Source organism: Bubalus bubalis, chromosome 16 (assembly GCF_019923935.1).
Source record: "Bubalus bubalis isolate 160015118507 breed Murrah chromosome 16, NDDB_SH_1, whole genome shotgun sequence".
NCBI classification, from domain to species: domain Eukaryota; kingdom Metazoa; phylum Chordata; class Mammalia; order Artiodactyla; family Bovidae; genus Bubalus; species Bubalus bubalis.
The window spans coordinates 61698371-61712948 of NC_059172.1; the positions used below are offsets into that span (position 1 = coordinate 61698371).

General features: G+C 46.8%; 1 protein-coding gene across 27 annotated transcripts in view; it reads right to left on the bottom strand.

Annotated features, from left to right (window-relative positions):
• NCAM1 (neural cell adhesion molecule 1) overlaps positions 1-14578 on the bottom strand; it is a 365823-nt gene that overhangs the window by 58415 nt on the left and 292830 nt on the right. For all 27 annotated transcript variants that reach the window (XM_006072486.4, XM_025266884.3, XM_044929744.2 and 24 more), the window contains exons 3-7: positions 13875-14093; positions 11737-11880; positions 11204-11341; positions 9997-10114; positions 9403-9569 (exon numbers count right to left, since the gene is read on the bottom strand). In XM_006072486.4, the coding sequence (XP_006072548.1) occupies positions 9403-9569; positions 9997-10114; positions 11204-11341; positions 11737-11880; positions 13875-14093 (786 nt within the window). The remainder of the gene's footprint in view (positions 1-9402; positions 9570-9996; positions 10115-11203; positions 11342-11736; positions 11881-13874; positions 14094-14578) is intronic.

Consider the following 14578-nt stretch of genomic DNA (forward strand, 5'->3'; position numbering starts at 1 on the left):
CTACAGAGGCTGTCAGAAGGAAGGCAAGTTACTCACTGTTAACTTAATCGTCTCTGCACCCCAGAAGTAAGCTACTCTTGTAACTAACTGGAGTCTTAGAATACTGCCTTGGAAACAGGAGAGCAATATAATTTATTGTCCAAATTGGGGCATTCTTGAGAGTGAAAGGCATGCTATAAGTAATTACTCTGGGACAACGGGCATGATTGAGCAGACAGGGACAGGTGTGGGGTCACCCTACTCAGGAAAGAGTCCCCCCTTCTGCACACCAGCATCTAGAAGATCTCTTCAGGGTTTATCTGTGAATGGTACTTGCATCGTCTTAATGAACCTCTGTTTTTGGCCCTTGACTTTGGATATCTGTTCTGTTCTTTAAGAAGAAGGCAATGGCACCCCACTCCAGTACTCTTGCCTGGAAAATCCCATGGACGGAGGAGCCTGGTGGGCCGCAGTCCATGGGGTCGCTAGGAGTCGGACACGACTGAACGACTTCACTTCACTTTCTGTTCTTTAACTGCTGCCACGGGGTTTAATGCCTTAGACGGTTCCATTGCACCTCTCCCCACGGGCCCCCCTGTGAACACAGCTGTGCTTCTGAGTTTTCTAAGCATGCCTGCTTTCCCCACCCAGCGCATCAATGGCTCTGCACCTGCCACTGAGGGCCAGACTTGTCCACTCTCACTCTAGCCCAGGCGCCTGGAAGTCCAAGGCGGGCTCCAGGGCCTCTGCTTCCGTGCACTGAGATGCTGGGTGTAACCAGGTGCCCTTTCCTTCAGGCACCTGTTTGTCTTTTGCTGTAACTCATATGAGCTGCTTTGGTCCTAGGGGGTCAGCTAAGCAAAACTTCCACCTATTGGTGAACTTGCCTCAGTCCAAGCCCAGAGAGCAGCACAGACCTTGGGAGCATTGGCAGAAGCATAAGGATCTGTAGAGACAAAACTGTTTCTTCAGAAGGTCCTGTTAGGTACGTAGAATAGGGAAAAGGAGTCCAAAATGGCGGTGGCTAAAAGACAAGGAAGGTCAAAGGAAGGTCCAAGGACCAGAGTGAAGACTTCAGAACAAACAGCACTCCTGGCTAAGCCCAATTTGCATAGGGCAGGCCCAGGTGGAGGAAAAAAACATATAAAAGGAGGAGCCAAAGCTCTTTCTCACGGACTCTCTCTCCTGAATGCGTGTGCTCTTTCTCTTTCCCTCTCTCACGCTCTATCTCTCCCTCCCCGCGCACTCCTCCACTCTCTTCGAGTCTTTGGGTTGGCATGCCCTCACACTTTGCAGATGGATTCTCCTGCTGTCTTCTAAATAAAATAGAGCTGTAACACTGATTTGCTTAAGAGCTATAACACGGTTTGTCCAAGACCCGAGAGCTGTGATGCGCCGAAGGCTTTAATGTCCGTCGCTCCAAATCTTTTGTTGTGACGAGTCAAAGAACCGAGGAACATACACTCAAGTGACAGTCCCATGGCAGGAGAAGCGGTGGAAATGCACTGCCAAGATTAAAGGACGATAGGATGGGCTTAGTGAAAAGAGCTTCTGGTTGATAACTAGGGCAGCGCATGCTAGAGCATGTCCCTTTCTTAGGAAAAAATGGTATTGCTTAGGACAATTACGGTAGTCCTTAATTTAGATACATCCCTTGCACACTCATTGCCAGCCCTTCTTGAAGCCACAGTTCTGCACATGTCTTCACTGTCTAAGCTGCAGGCTTCTTTCCTCTTGTGTCTCACCACTGTGACTCTGCTGCTTCTTGGAAATCTACTCCATATCTCCCCTAATGCTGGTCCCTGAGGGCAAGCCAGAAGGCCAAGGATGGGGAGAAAGGGGCTGGAGAAAGATGAAGTTTCACCTAGTTAGCCCCACCTCACCTGGCTCCCAGATCCTGGCACTGATCTCCTAAACCCCTGGGAGAGGCTGGAAGGAGGAGGAGAGAAATGTGGTCAAGAATATGGGATGATGAGAGAAAGGAGGGCATATATGGGGACCAGGTTACTCCAAGGAGGCTAAGTGAACTGTGCTCAGGATGTTGCAGAGGAGTATGGACCTGGATTAGACATCCACTGCTATTACTGGAGAATCCCAGGGACAGGGGAGCATGGTGGGCTGCTGTCTCTGGGGTCGCACAGAGTCGGACACGACTGAAGCGACTTAGCAGCAGCAGCAGCAGCTATTACTGCTCAGTCACTGAGTGTCTGACTCTGCGACACCATGGACTGTAACCCACCAGGCTCCTCTGTCCTCCACGATCTCCCGGAGTTTGCTCAAATTCATGTCCATATCTAATATGGATTAGATATACACGTCTATTGAGAGAGTCAATTCCTAGGCAGGTTGATGGGAAGTCTGGGGTCCCCAAGAAGGAGAAAGGGGTCTGGGGCTCTCAAAGCAGAGATAGGGGTCTGGAATTCTCAAGGAGGAGGAAAGGACAAACATCTTTTTTTCCTCTACATTCCTTAGTCTTAGTCACATAAAACGTCTTTTTCTTTAAGCTGGGAACTGATGATTACACAACAAACAACTCAGTTTAAACCCTGAACTAAGGATTATATTACAACAATGTATCCTGCTTGAGGACAGTTTCTCCTGCCTGAAAACCTTCTGGCTAATCCTGTTATCTTAAAATGTAAATTATGGGAGTGGGTCTAGTAAGATCTTTACAACCTTGAGATATTCCTTTTTTTTTTTTAACTGTGCTATTTTTTGGGTATGTGTTTTTCCCTCTATTTTATTATTATTATTATTATTTATTATTTTTGAGACATTCTTTTGATTTATTGTAATAACTAATTAAAAAAGCATATAACTCCCTTGCTGACACTAGCAAGGGGGGCATGCTCCGCCCCTCTTCTGATGTCGATGTCAGAAGCTTTCTCTGTTTCTTCTTGTACTTTAATGAAACTCTGCTACACAAAAGCTCTTGAGTGATCAAACCTGGTCCCTGGTCTGAAGTTAAACCTTCGTCTTCGGAGATCACGAATCCTATACCATTCACTGTAAGCTATCACTAGGATTCTTTTAACTTGTCTCTGCAGGAGTCACTCACATTTCTTTGTTTGCTCTACTGGGCTCCCGAACAAACATTCTCTCAGCTGTAGCCTTGGGGAAGAACTGTGGTAGTGGAGTGAGTGAGTGTGTGTGTGTGAGAGAGAGTGTGAGTATGTGTGTGAGTGTGGGTGCGATGCAGGAGGGAGCCCATGGTGAGGGATGAGGGTGGAAAGACAAACTGTGCTCTGCCACAGCTCCTGCATCCTGTCTGTTCTGCCTCCTTCCCTGGACCTTACCCACCCTCTTCCCTCTAGCATGGCCTCACACGGCTCTTGACACTGCCCACTCCTCCTTCCTGGGGCAGCCATCACCACCGGACAGGCCTGGAACAGAAGCGAAGATCTGTCCCTGACTAGCTGAGTTAGAACTGAGTGTATGGCCACAGAGAAATCACGTGAGCCATAGAGGTAAAGGCAGAGTCCACTAATCATGAGTCATTTCATACGGAGGTCGGATGTAATACGTGCTAAACTGGGTTTCGTGGAGGAGTGATCACCATCGCTAGCCCAGAGAATGGACACGAAAGTGTGGATTTGAGTCCTGGTTCCTTGGGTAGGACACCTAATCACTCTGTGCTCAATTTCCTCATTTGCATAATAGGGATAAAAATGAAATCTCCTTTGTAGGATTGTGATGAGGTTAAAAGAGCTCATTTATGGGTAGTACCTCTCACAGTGCTAGGCACATTATATATGCTCATTTTGTGTTGAGTACTATTATTATTATTACATTATGGGGCTGCTATCTAAAGAAATTTCCTAAAGACAAATGATCACATGTTTCCACATTCATCTCCCTGCCATGTAGATCATGCTTCGTTCCTATAAAGCTAATTATGATTCCCTCATTTACTCAAACACTGGTGTCTCTTTCTTTTATGCCAGCTGATGTTCCACTGAGGATGTGGACACTGAGAGTAGGTCTGTGAGTGGAGCAGACGCAGTCCCCGTCCACAAGGACTTCACCTTCAGCACATGGGCTCTTCCAGCCTCAGTGCCCGTGCAGTATGGCTTGAAAGGCTCGTCTACCCCTCCTGCATCTGGGAAGCTCCCACTTGGGAAACACATTACCATCTTTGAAGACTTCCCTAACTCCTGTCACACAGGACCAGACAACAAATCTTTTCCTGTAAAACACTGTGGATATCGCTATTTGTTGTTGTTCAGTCACTCAGTTGTGTCCAAATTTTTGCGACCCCATGGATGCACACCAGGCTTCCCTGTCCTTCTCCATCTCCTGGAGTTTGCTGAAACTCATGTCCATTGAGTTGGTGATGCCATCCAACCATCTCATCCTCTGCCGTCCCCTTCTCCTCCTGCCTTCAATCTTTCCCAGCATCAGGGTCTTTTCCAATGAGTCAGTTCTTCGCTTCAGGTGGCCAAAGTATTGGAGTCTCAGCTTCAGCATCAGTCCTTCCAATGAATATTCAGGGTTTACTTCCTTTAGGATGGACTGGTTTGATTGTCGTGCTGTCCAAGGGACTCTCAAGAGTCTTCTCCAACGCCACAGTTCAAAAGCACCAATTCTTTGGTGCTCACCTTCTTTATGGTCCAACTCTCACATCCATACATGACTACTGGAAAAGCCATAGCTTTAACTAGGCAGACCTTTGTCAGCAAAGTAATGTCTCTACTTTTTAATATGCTGTCTAGGTTGGTCATAGTTTTTCTTCCAAGGAGCAAGCGTCTTTTAATTTCATGGCTGCAGTCACCATCTGCAGAGATTTTGGAGTCCCTCCAAGATCACTTTCCATTGTTTCCCCATCTATTTGCCATGAAGTGATAGGACTGGATGCCAGGATCTTAGTTTTTTGAATGTTGAGTTTTAAGCCAACTTTTTCATTCTCCTCTTTGACCTTCATTAAGAAGCTCTTTAGTTCCTCTTTGCTTTCTGCCATAAAGGTGGTGTCTACATTTCTGAGGTTATTGATATTTCTCCTGGCAATCTTGATTCCAGTTTGTGCTTCATTCAGCCTGGCATTTCGCATGATGTACTCTGCAGGGAAGTTAAATAAGCAGGGTGACAATATACAGCCTTGACGTATTCCTTTCCCAATTTGGAACCAGTCCACTGTTCCATGTCTGGTTCTAACTGTTGCTTCTTGACCTGAATACAGGTTTCTCAGGAGGCAAGTATGGTGGTCTGGTATTCTCATCTCTTACAGGATTTTCCACAGTTTGTTGTGATCCACACAGTCAAAGGCTTTGGCATAGTCAATAAAGCAGAAGTAGATGTTTTTCTGGCATTCTCTTGCTTTTTCAATGATCCAATGGATGTTGGCAATTTGATCTCTGGTTCCTCTGCCTTTTCTAAATCCAGATTGAACATCTGGAAGTTCTTGGTTCATATACTGTTGAGCCCTGGCTTGGAGAATTTTGAGCATTACTTTGCTAGCGTGTGAGATGAGTGCAACTGTGCCGTAGTTTGAGCATTCTTTGGTGCTGCCTTTCTTTGGGATTGGAATGAAAACTGACCTTTTAGTCCTGTGGCCACTGCTGAGTTTTCCAAATTTGCTGGCATATTGAGTGCAGCACTTTCACAACACTATCTTTTAGGATTTGAAATAGCTCAATTGGAATTCCGTCATCTCCCGTCTTTGTAGTGATGCTTCTAAGGCCCACTTGACTTTGCAATCCAAGATGTCTGGCTCTGGGTGAGTGATCACATCATCATGGTTATCTGGGTCATTAAAATATTTTTGTACAGTTCTTCTGTGTATTTTTGCCACCTCTTCTTAATATTTTCTGCATCTGTTAGGTCCATATCATTTCTGTCCTTTATTGTGCCCATCTTTGCATGAAATGTTTCCTTGGTATTTCTAATTTTCTTGAAGAGATCTCTAGTCTTTCCCATTCTATTGTTCTCCTCTATTTCTTAGCATTGATCACTGAGGAAGGCCTTCTTATCTCTCCTTGCTATTCTTTGGAACTCTGCATTCAGATGGGTATGTTTCCTTTTCTCCTTTGCCTTTCGCTTCTCTTCTTTACTCAGCTCTTTGTAAGGCCTCTTCAGACAGCCATTTTCCCTTTTTGCATTTCCTTCTCTTGGAGATGGTTTTGATCACTGACTCCTATATGATCTTATGAACCTCTGTCCATAGTTCTTCAGGCACTCTGTCTATCAGATCTAATCCCTTGAATCTATTTGTCACTTCCCGCTTTATAATCATAAAGGATACTGTTATTATGAAGTCATTATAATGGGCTGTCATTAAAAATTTTATGATTATCTGTATTAGCCTAAGAACCCACTGATGAAAACAGAGTGTATGTTATTCATCTTTGTAACCTTGGCAATGGCTGGACTTATGGCAGGTACTCAGATGTTGGAAACCAACACCGTTTACTATAATTTATAGGCTTACATGGAGAAGGCCATTGCACCCCACTCCAGTACTCTTGCCTGGAAAATCCCATGGATGGAGGAGCCTGGTAGGTTGCAGTCCATGGGGTTGCTAAGAGTCGGACACGACTGAGCGACATCCCTTTCACTTTTCACTTTCATGCATTGGAGAAGGAAATGGCAACCCACTCCAGTGTTCTTGCCTGGAGAATCCCAGGGACGGGGGAGCCTGGTGGGCTGCCATGTATGGGGTCACACAGAGTCGGCCACAACTGAAGTGACTTAGCAGCAGCAGCAGCATAGGCTTATATAGGGGCTTCCCTGGTGGCTCAGAGATTAAAGTGTCTGCCTGCAATGCGGAAAACCCAGGTTCGATCCCTGGGTTGGGACGATCCCCTGGAGCAGGAAATGGCAACCCCCTCCAGTATTCTTGCCTGAAGAATCCCATGGAGGGAAGAGCCTGGTAGGCTACAGTCCACAGGGTTGCAAAGAGTTGGACACGACTAAGCTACTTCACTTTCACATAGGCTTACATATTTATCTCCCTCTTTGTGCTTCTTGGGGTCAAAAGACCTTATCTTACTCATTTCTCTAGCCCCTCTGTCCAGCAACAAGCGTGCTCAATAAATAATTATGAAATGAAGGAATACGTGAACAAATGCATCTGTCTTTCGCTTAGAAAAACTTAAAATCAGAGTGACTAGGAAAACCACAAATCAAAGAGACACATATTCCCCAAAGTTCACTGCAACACTATTTAAAATAGCCAGGACACGGGAGCAACCTAAATGTCCACCGACAGATGGATGGATAAAGAAGATGTGGTGCATTTATACAATGGAATATCACTCAGCAATGAAAAGAAATGAAATTGGATTATTTGTAGTGATGTGGATGAACCTAGAGTCTGTCATACACAGTGAAGTAACTCAGAAAGAAAAAACAAATATCGTCCATTAACGCATATATATAGAATCTAGAAAGATGGTACTGATGAACCTATTTTCAGGGCAGGAATACAGACGCAGGTGTAGAGAAAAGACATGTGGGCACAGGGTGGGGCAAATTAGAAGATAAGGACGGACATATATACACCATCATGTGTAACGGAGATGGCTAGCGGGAGCACTTTATAGCACAGGGAGCTCAGCTCCCTGCTCTGTGATGACCTGGAGGGGCGGGATGAGGCGGGAGGGGGAAGCGCAAGAGGGAGGGGATATATGTCTACATGTAGCTGATTCTTGCTGTCGTACAGCAGAAAGTAACACAACATTGCAAAGGAATTATACTCCAGTTTAAAAATTGTGAAATGAAGGAATGTATTAACAAATGCATCTGTCTTTCATCGAGAAAAACTTAAAATCAGAGTCTGAGGTAAACTAGTCAAAATCAGAGAAAACACTGTCAAGAATATTTTCTAAGAAATTTAGTCGCACTCTCAAATATGCACAGTTAATTTCGACCCAACTGGTAACCTGTTTCTAAGTCCAACTGTCATTAGTGAATAAGCAGGATGCATCCAGGATAGCAGAAATGCTTGGTTTTCAAAGGTCTGTGTTTACAAACATCAATGCGTTCTCCTTATTAAGCTAAACAAGCGGGTCCCAGGCAAGGCTCCCCAGCCACATGCGCTACAACCACCAGCGAGCTGCATGCATCAGGGATGCCCCTGCAGTGTCTGTACTCTGGCAGCACCATCTACACTGGACTCCCTTATCTGTGTTTTAAAAAAAGATGAGCAGACAGAGCAGAAAGTCACTAGGTTAAATATCTCTCCACCACAAATTTGTTTTTCAAAGTCAGGTCAAAATGCATTTCAGCTCTGAGTGAATGGAAGTTAACTGAGTTTATAGAGACAAAGTGAGTAGAGATATAGAGTTTCTTTTCATGACTTTTATAATCCTGCTTCACACAGGTCAGGGAAGGAAGAAAGGGAGACAGAGGCAGCCACTTGGTCACTAACACTGAACAAGGGCCTATTTATCATAGGCTTCCCTGGTGGCTCAGACAGTAAGAAATCTGCCTGCAATTCAGGAGACCCAGGCTCAATCCCTGGGTTGGGAAGATCCCCTGGAGAAGAAATGGTTACCTACTGCAGTATCTTCTCTGGAGAATTCCATGGACAGAGGAGTCTGGAGGGCTACAGTCCATGGGGTTACAAAGAGTCAGACATGACTGAGTAACATTTTCACTTTTTTTTTTTCCACTTATTATGGAGTCTGGCACTGTCTGGAGTGCCAAAGATGAAGTGATGAATAAGGCAGCTGGTGCTCTGCCATCTTGGAGCTCACAGGCTTAGTGGATGCAGGAAAAGCAATCCCCCAAACCACTATGTAAGTGAGATCAGTTCAGGCAGGGAGAAGGGCACTGCAGAAGAGGTCAGTGGAGTGGGTGGGGGCAGTGATAAGGGAGCCGCATGGGTCAGAGCAGGGAGGACAGGGTTCACTGAGAAGGTGATCTGAAGGATGCGCTGAGATCTGGATAACAGATGAGCAGAGGGCAGCTTGCGGGGGATCTGGCAGAATGAGATTTCAAGCGGAAGAAGCACCTGGAGCAACGTCCCTGAGACAGAGAACATGCTTAGTGTGTCTGAGGGAGAGGAAGGGGGCTTCCGGGGCTGGAGAGCTCTAAGTGTGAAGGGATGATGAGGTCGGGAAGGAAGTCAGGGCGAGCTCAGATATAGTGTCTTGCCCCCAAAAAGGAGTCCGGATTTTATGCCTCTAACAGGAAGCCGTTGGAGGATTTGAAACAGAGGAGTGGCATGTAAGGTCATTCCGGCTACTGTGAGTGGGGGAGGCTGATGAGGGGGACAATGGGGAGCAAGGGGATCAGTTGGGAGGCCGTCTCATTGACCAGGTGAGGACCAAGATGGCCTGGACTCGGGCTGAGGCCGTGGGAGCTGGAGAGAAGCGGCTACTTTGGGGGCAGCTTCCCTGGCCGAGCGGACAGGGTCTTGCTGATGGACGGTGTGCGGTCAGAGAAACTGTGGCAGAGCAATGACCTTGACTGCACTGTCCTTACCGAAGACCTTGAGGTGGATGGACGCGTCCTGCTCGCCCGCCTTGTTCTCAGCAATGCAGACGTACTCGGCCTCGTCGTTCTTGTCCACCTTCCTGATGGTCAGCTCGGAGCTGTCATCGCTGAACAGGTACTTCTCGTCCTCCTCATTCTCTATCTGCTCCCCGTCCCTGCCGGGCACAGAAACGGGAAGGACTGTGATTTTGACGACAGAACTAAGAGGTTGATTTTTAGTTTGTTTCTATAAAATGCAGACTGAATGCATGTGGAAGACTGAACTTGCACAGAAAGTTAAGACGTTCGATTGTATTTCTTTCTGTGTGATTCCTTCAACCACATCTCCGATTCTGCCTAAGGGCTGCAAATGGCATCCTCCAGAACTCCAAACAGGGTCTCTGATTCTGCCCCACAAACTGAAAATGGAGGAATCCAATGCACACACAAGGCAAGTGGACCTTACTGGAAGAGTCCACTCTGCCCTCGGAGCGGATGGTTCCCAGCTTCCCACTGCATTCCCTTGAAACCCCAACACAGAGTAGGCCCTGCCAGCTCTCCTCCCCCACTAGTTGGTGGGAGAGGCTCCAGCCAGTTCCTTACTTCGTCCAGCTCATGGTGGGCTCTGGGAAGCCTTCGGCGTTGCACACGAGGGTGACGGACTGGCCGAGGTTGGCGGTGGCATTCACTATGCTCTGTCTGGCCTGGACGGTGGGTGGCACTGAAGGAGAGAAGGGCTGTCAGGGGTGGCTGGGAAAACGTGAAGGGACTCGGTGGCCTGCAGGAGAGGCACTTCTGGGGGGCCCCAAGTCAGAGGCTCGGGGGTCTTGGGTAACTGCTGAGCTTTAGTGTAAGGGGTCTAAATGCAGGTGTGCACCAAACAATTACTGTAAACTGGATAAATAATTCACACACAAGCATGCATTAGTGTTTCCCAACAGTACTTAGTACTGTTATATGCATAACAATATATAATAATATTGCTTTTCAATAATACAGATTTAGAAGCTATATTAATGTTTTCCTTATTTTAAAGTGGTATTCAATTTATAGTAGCTATTTATCATTATATATTTTCTCAATCAATGCATACCCATCTTAACAACTGCCATGATTGGCAGAACTTGACATTTAAAGGGGGGCTCTTGATACTGGAAAAAGTTGAACATTTTGGTTCCCAGTGATTAAATGGTTAATACCAATGTGAAATGCACTAGCTCACCAAAGAGTGACATTTCTCTTGGATTGTCCTAAACAACTCTGTGCACCCAAACCGGTTTTTACCAAAGGAATGAGAGAGAGAGTTTGGCAAAAAATACATTATCAATATCCAAAACAACCATGATTTACTTATTTTCTTAGTACTGACATAATAATTTCCTCTAAATATCTTGTAAATGTCAGATCGATTCCACGGGTGTGTTTATTTGACACTGCAAATTAAGATTAATAAACCCACGGATGGACTATGATTCTGACTATTCCGAGGCCTGAATTGATGATAAAATTTTCTCTGAACACTGAACCAGGGGACGGACTACACCATTACGGTAACAGTGAAGGACAAGGAAGAATTTATTAGGAAGCACGGGGCAAATTTCTGGTGCTGTGAGATAGTGAAGGACATTCCAGAATTGCACTGAAAGTCCCCATAGTTGAGGGAGACCCAGAAGGTGAGTGTCTTTAAAAACAAACAAACAAATGAACAAGGCAGAGGATGGCGGTGGGCTGGGGGAAGGGGTGGACTCAGCTGAGGTGGATGAGCCAAGGCGGGAGCCGTGCAGAGAGCAGGAAGGCCAGGTCTCCTTACCATTCACGATGACCTGAATGTCCTTGAAGTTGATCTCCCCGCGGGCCAGGATCCTGCCCTCACAGCGGTAAGTGCCCTCATCTGTTTTCTTGATGCCCCGGATCTGGAGGTAGTTGTTGGTCAGGACTATGAATCGGACTAGAAAAGACAAGAGGCAGGCTTGTCCCAGGATCGGTCAGAGGACGGGAGCCTGCAGGCCGGGCACTGAGCCTTGCCTTTTTCCTACCTTCAGTCTCATGGAGGTGGGTGGAGGGCTGGGAGTGGGGAGGGGCTTTAAGCTGAAATAAGATAATATGTCTCTGGCTCCGACACAGAGCCAAGAGCAGAAGTCTGCTGGAAATCTGTATTTTTCTTTGGAGAGAAAGTCAAGTGACTGAATATACAAGCTATAGACATGCAACCGCGAACCTGGAAACGGCATTCAGTTCTGGGACACTGGAGTCTGAGTTTGGGGTAGGAGCCTCAGTAGCTGGCAGAGGTAGAAATGCTAAGGGGCTCGGCGGGCTGGGGAAGGGGCGGCTGTCCGGTCTCACCATCTTTTTTCAGGATGACATCTCGGCCTTTGTGCTTCCAGATGATGGTTGGGGGGAGGGAGCTGACCACATCACACACGATCACGGCATCTTCTCCCTCCCTGAACTCCTGTGGGGTTGGTGCATTCTTGAACATGAGCTTCTCTGAAAAAGGCGCGAGAGGAGAGTGAGGGAAAACAGTGGTTCTCCCACAAAAATCCCTTTTTGCTGGTGCCTTACCACTTGGATTCGAGTCCATATATGCAGCAGTACCCAACAGGGTCCACCCATCACTTGGCCAAACATGCAGGCAAAGCAGATGGCACAAGAAGAGGAATATGTTCAGCCATGTTTGGCAATTAATGTCTATTCAGAGTGCTAAATTTATCACACTCTGTGCAGAAAAGGGTCTACCGAGGGAGAGGTGTCTTTACCATGTGGATGGAGCTAATGGAACACAACTCACAGGTAGAATGAACTGGTAGGAGCCATCAGTCCTTTCTCTGTCCCCTAGTCTGTCTGACACCCCAACCCCAGCCTGTCTATGGCAGAGAGAATTTTGAAGACTAGAACAGGAAAGGCAGGCTTATGGCAATAAATACTGTGGCAATCAATACCGTTCCATTAGCGGTCACCCACCATTACCCTGGCCAACAGGACAGACGCATGATAACAAGATAATGATAGGCCACCTTTAGATTGGTTTCAGTGGCGATGGGAACCACCTGCTCTGAGGGGCACAGAGCATTCAGACAATAACCCCTCCCACCCCACTGAGCCTTTGTACTCCACTGCCAGCAGGAAAGAGTGAAATAAGAGGGGTAAACTCAGGTGTAAAATGGTCAGCCAACACTTGGGGAAGGGCGAGGGGAACACACACCCTCTGGGAATGGTGTAACATGAATTTAGAGAGTTGAGGCCAGGGCGAGGTTGCTGTGACCAGCATGGACACAGCTGTGAGTCTGGAGTTGGCCAAGGATCCTTTAAAATCACACTGGATGGAAGAGAGGATATATGTATACATGTGGCTGATTCACTTTGCTGTACAGCAGAAACCAACACAACAGTGTAAAGCAGCTGTACGCCAACAAAAAATAAATTAAAAAAATACGAATCCTGATATAACCTACATATGTGTTAAAAAGGCATTAAAATATAACAAGTTTTTAGAAAACATACTGATAAAATATTTTTAAAATTTTCCTTTAGTTTTAATTTATTTCTTGTTGGCTGCACTGGGTCTTTGTTGCTGCAGGGGCTACACTCTAGTTGCGGTGTATGGGCTTCTCATTGCGGCGGCTTCTTTTGTTGCAGAGGACTCATTTGAAAAGACCCTGATGCTGGGTAAGATTGAGGGCAGGAGCAGAAGGGGACGACAGAGGATGAGATTTGGATGATATCACCAACTCGATGGACATGAGTTTGGGTGGGCTCTAGGAGTTGGTGTTGGACAGGGAGGCCTGGAGTGCTGCAGCTCATGGGGTCGCAGAGTTGGACATGACTGAGCGACTGAACTGAACTGAACTCAACAGGTTTTCAAGCGTGCAGGCTTCAACGCTGTGGCTCATAGGCTAAGTGGCTCTGCAGCATGTGGCACCTTCCCCTACCAGGGTACGAACCCACATCCCCTGCATTGGCAGGTGGATTCTTAACCACTGGACCGCTACGGAACTCCCTGATAAAAGTCTTATTTGTATAGAGTGTGTGCGTGTGTGCTAAGTCGCTTCAGTCATGTCTGACTCTGTGACTCTGTGAACTGTAGCCCACCGGGCTCCTCTGTCCATGGGATTCTCTAGGCAAGAATACTGGAGTGGGTTGCCATGCCAGGGAATCTTCCTGACCCAGGAATCAGACCCAAGTCTCTTACATCTCCTGCGCTGGCAGGCAGATTCCTTACCACTAGCACCACATGGAAAACGTTTGTATATAGTACCTCATGGAATAATAAATTTAGTTTGAAACCAGTAGGCCCACTCCACAAAAAAACAAGCAAAAGAACCCACATTGGAGCTCTTATCTTGATGCAGAAAAGACCTAGAGAAAAGTAGAAAAGAGGCCCGGTCAAGCCCTCTATTCCACCCCACTCTCTGCTACCCATGTTGTCTTCCCGGCCAAAGGAGTGGTCAGAGAATACAGAAGGAGAAGGAAGGGGGTCTTACGGAAGATCTTCACGTTGACCGTGGCCTCTGACTCGGTGCCATCCTCCGCAGTGACCACGCACTTGTAGATGCCGGCATCATCGATGTTGGCGTTGTAGATGGTGAGGGTGGAGGAGGAGTCATCGTTCCATACCACCGAGATCCGCTGCTGGTTTGGGGTGAGCTTTTCTCCGTTGGGGGAGAACCAGGAGATGTCTTTATCTTTGGCATCTCCGGCCACTAAAGAGGGAGAGATAATTTTCAAACCACTGATGCTAAAAAGACAAAGACACCTCCAGGAAACAGTAGGTAGTGGTAAGAGCTACTGAGGAAGAGCTCTGCTGAGGTGGGAGGTGTGCGTGCACCTGTGTGTGACCATTCTTGTTGGCCACTTCTGCATTTACTTGCTGTGTATTAACATTTGGAAAGAACTCAACGAACACTGGTGCTGATATTTCTCATAGTGGGCCTATCCCTAGTGAGGGAAGAGGTATTTATTGAGGACCTACTGTGTGCAGGCACTGAACTGGTAGCTTATAGCCTCGCAGAATGGGGGGCAAAGGGAGTTCGTATCCAGGATCTGAGCTCAAGCGCTAGTTGGTTAGTCAACTCATCAGCTTGTTTTCGAGGGCTTAGATGACGTCTCCTGTATAGAAGATGAGATGCCGGCTAGTCTCTGAGTATAAATTCCGACTTTTGCTCCACCATCTGCCTTCACAAACTGG